This window comes from Atta colombica, unplaced genomic scaffold (genome assembly GCF_001594045.1).
Source record: "Atta colombica isolate Treedump-2 unplaced genomic scaffold, Acol1.0 scaffold10, whole genome shotgun sequence".
NCBI lineage: Eukaryota > Metazoa > Arthropoda > Insecta > Hymenoptera > Formicidae > Atta > Atta colombica.
The window spans coordinates 161431-164672 of NW_017259184.1; the positions used below are offsets into that span (position 1 = coordinate 161431).

A 3242-nucleotide genomic window follows, 5' to 3' on the forward strand; every position below is an offset into this window, starting at 1 on the left:
AGACTCTGCGTACATTGTAATGTACAATAAATTTGAAGACATTATTTAGTTCTATCGACATTATCTGAGACTAGACGTATGTAATAAACGAACATGTTGGCAAATAGTCAAAATTTTGAAAAAAATTATTTTTCTATTGGTATACTTATTATACTTATTAAAGTGGCCCTTAATTTAAATAAAAAAAAATTTTTTTAACATCATTCCGTGTTTGAAGAAATTAATATATGCCACTTTGATTTTTAGGGACAAAATTAAAGTTGCTTATTGGCTCACCACTGTACATGAAATTTTTATCTGCTACATCTATATTACTTACCAATGATTATTTAAATCTCAAATATTTTTTAACTCAAACATTTACAGATTTTCACACATAAGAGATGAGTATTTTTATTCTGAAATTTATTCAACAGATTTTTCTCGGAGTTCTGCTCAAAATTAAATTTCTCGCTGGTTCCTTCGTCGCATTCTTCATACAATCACGAATTACGGAAAATCTTGCGGGAACATGTGCCGTTTAAGAACATGCTAGTTCAAACTTACCCCGAGGATAGCCGAGGACGGAATTTCCGCGCGGGTGTGGATGACGTGGGTTGCCGTCGAATCGTGTCCGTTCGCCAGCGTAACTATCGTGGCGCCGAGTCTAACATATCAACGTTGTCAAGGAAGATTGTAGTCTGAAGATGTCAGCATGGCTTTAAACTCGCCCCTGAAGGGTATTTCTCATTCCTATGAGAACGAGGAAAATGGATCTGAGATCGCGCCGCGATAACGTCGCAGGGATGAATCTGATCCTTTCGGGAATAATAATCCTAAGTACATGAGTCTGCACATCTCTGACAATTGTAACGCATCGAGAATCTGATTTATAATGCACACTGCATCGCATTGTACCATCGAGTGTTTTGTTTCTTGATAGTTCGTGTTAATTACATATTTCCTTCATTGACAGAAATTTGTAAGTATAATTGCATTATAAAGTAATTATAATTAGGAACTAGCGATTAAGTATCTTACAAGTAGGTTCGAATCTGCTGAAGTAGTTTCGAACCCTCTATGAGTAAAATAAAGTAGTACTTCTAAATAGACTCGAACCTAAATCAAATATGTATACTCGAAACTTATGAAAATTAATAATCACGCAAAAAAAAATTTTGCGAAATGCCTTCTCACTTTTGAGATTAATACATATTCGGATTTGCAATTATGTATCTACTATGATTGTATCGATATTTATCGATAAAGAGATTAGTAAAACTATAATCGATTTATAAAATAACTATTTCAATATAAAAACCTCAAAGAAACCTCAAGAAAGAGCATTAATAAAGACATTATAATCAGATGCCACGAAAATCCGGCATTTTCTTCAAATAATGAATAAAACATTCAAATGTACATATATTCGTGTAATAATAATAAACGTTCAAGATTAAGAAGAATGAGACTCTATACTATAATTAAATGCTAAAATGTACCTTGAAAATGTACCGTGAAAAATGCTCGAAAGTAAAAATGAATACATATCATATGAATTTGTTAAAAACATTTAAAAAGTTTTTAAATAATAATTAATAATAAAAGTTATACTTTATTTCATTTTCCATTTATATTTTATAATACTGTTTGTAAAATAAAATTTTAACATATTTCTTTGTTTTTATTCAAAGTTTCTCTTTCTCAAGTTCTTAGTCAGGGAATTTTTTCAAAAAATGACCAGAAAAATCAAGAAAGATAAGGAAAATTTTTTTTTGTATTTCGCTAACAGCCCTGTTAGAATTCGAGGATTACTTGTAAAAGATTCGATTCTGTATGATAAAAAGTACTTTGTAAGTATATTTCGAAATCTTAGTAGGTATTCATTTGTAAGATTCAAAACTAACAAGTTGGAATCGATTACTTTGCAAGTATTGTATAAAATACGAAATATTAGGTAATTTGGGAAAAAGTTCGTGGCGTTTTTCCCGTTAGATGGCTTTAAAAAACGCCACGAATTTTTTCCCATACCTAATATTATTTCTTACGATTATTATTCGAACCCTAGAAAATGAAGCTAAATTATAAGCTTTTAAATACATATTGAATTTGATCCCATCTCTATTATAGGAATTCCATTTTTATGTTATTGCTGCTATAATATTAATAATAATAATCATATATGATATTTTTTTCAAACATAAAAAAATGTACATTTATAATAATTTCAAATATTAATATAGTAAAATATCCAGATATAAATAATAAGTAAAATAAACATTTTTATTCAGTAAATGCATAAAAATGTTTCTAACACAACTACTGAATGTTTTTTTTAATGTATACTTTATAATGATTTATTTTAAATCAAAACAGAATACAATAAAAGAATTAAACTTTTTTGTTAAAATAAAGAAAAAAATATTTTTGCTTTCAATGCAAGAGAAGAAAGTGTAAATAAAGTTATGATTTTGTTTTACTTAATTCTGTAGCAGAGTGACACACCGAAGATTTCCTTAACCTCCATATAATGGCTAGACAAAAAGGTTAACCACTCTTGGCATAGATAGAGAACGTGTATTACAAGTCCCAATAATGCAACTTCCTCGTCAATATGAGGCCAACACAGCGTTACTTCGAAAATAGATTAGAGGATTGAGGGAGAGAAAGGGCGAGAAAAGGAGAATGGGAGTGGTAAAAATGAAATTATCAGGGGCGAGAACATTATCAAAAAATCATCGAGCTTTTATAAAATTGCGAATGTAATACGAGTGTAAAGATAACGTAATAAGATAATGTCATTACGTGAGTATAGCGGCCCGCGAATTATTAAAATAATTATGAGAAAAAGGATACGTTTTAAGCTTCCTTCGCGTGTCCTTCTTTCTGCTCGTGTCGAAATCAGGCGCGAGACTCGCTCGCACCTCTTGCAGCACATTACTGAATTTCTGAAAAAAAAATTGCGATTGACAGAGTGAAAAAAAGCAAAATAATGCAATCGAGAGAAATATCTAATAATACGTGAAGCTAAAGGTAATACAGGCTAAAGAAGAAAAAAAATTAATTCATGCAGAAAAACAGTATCAAATAAATCAATATAAATGTCTATATAGTAAGTATATAGTAAGTATATAAAAAATAGTCTATATGATAAGTATATAAATTTTTTTATAATATTGTAATATATTAGATGTGGGAAAAAGTTCGTGGCGTTTTTCCCGATGTAACGGGAAAAATGCCACGAACTTTTTCCCATCTAATAT

At 29.8% G+C, this 3242-nt stretch overlaps 1 protein-coding gene across 1 annotated transcript in view; it reads right to left on the reverse strand.

Moving 5' to 3' along the window:
• Positions 1–3242, reverse strand: part of LOC108695136 (DNA ligase 3) — a 61355-nt gene that overhangs the window by 1751 nt on the left and 56362 nt on the right. Inside the window, exons 17-18 of the mRNA XM_018204900.1 lie at positions 2836–2927; positions 547–646 (exon numbers count right to left, since the gene is read on the reverse strand). Coding sequence (XP_018060389.1) covers positions 547–646; positions 2836–2927 — 192 coding nt within the window. The remainder of the gene's footprint in view (positions 1–546; positions 647–2835; positions 2928–3242) is intronic.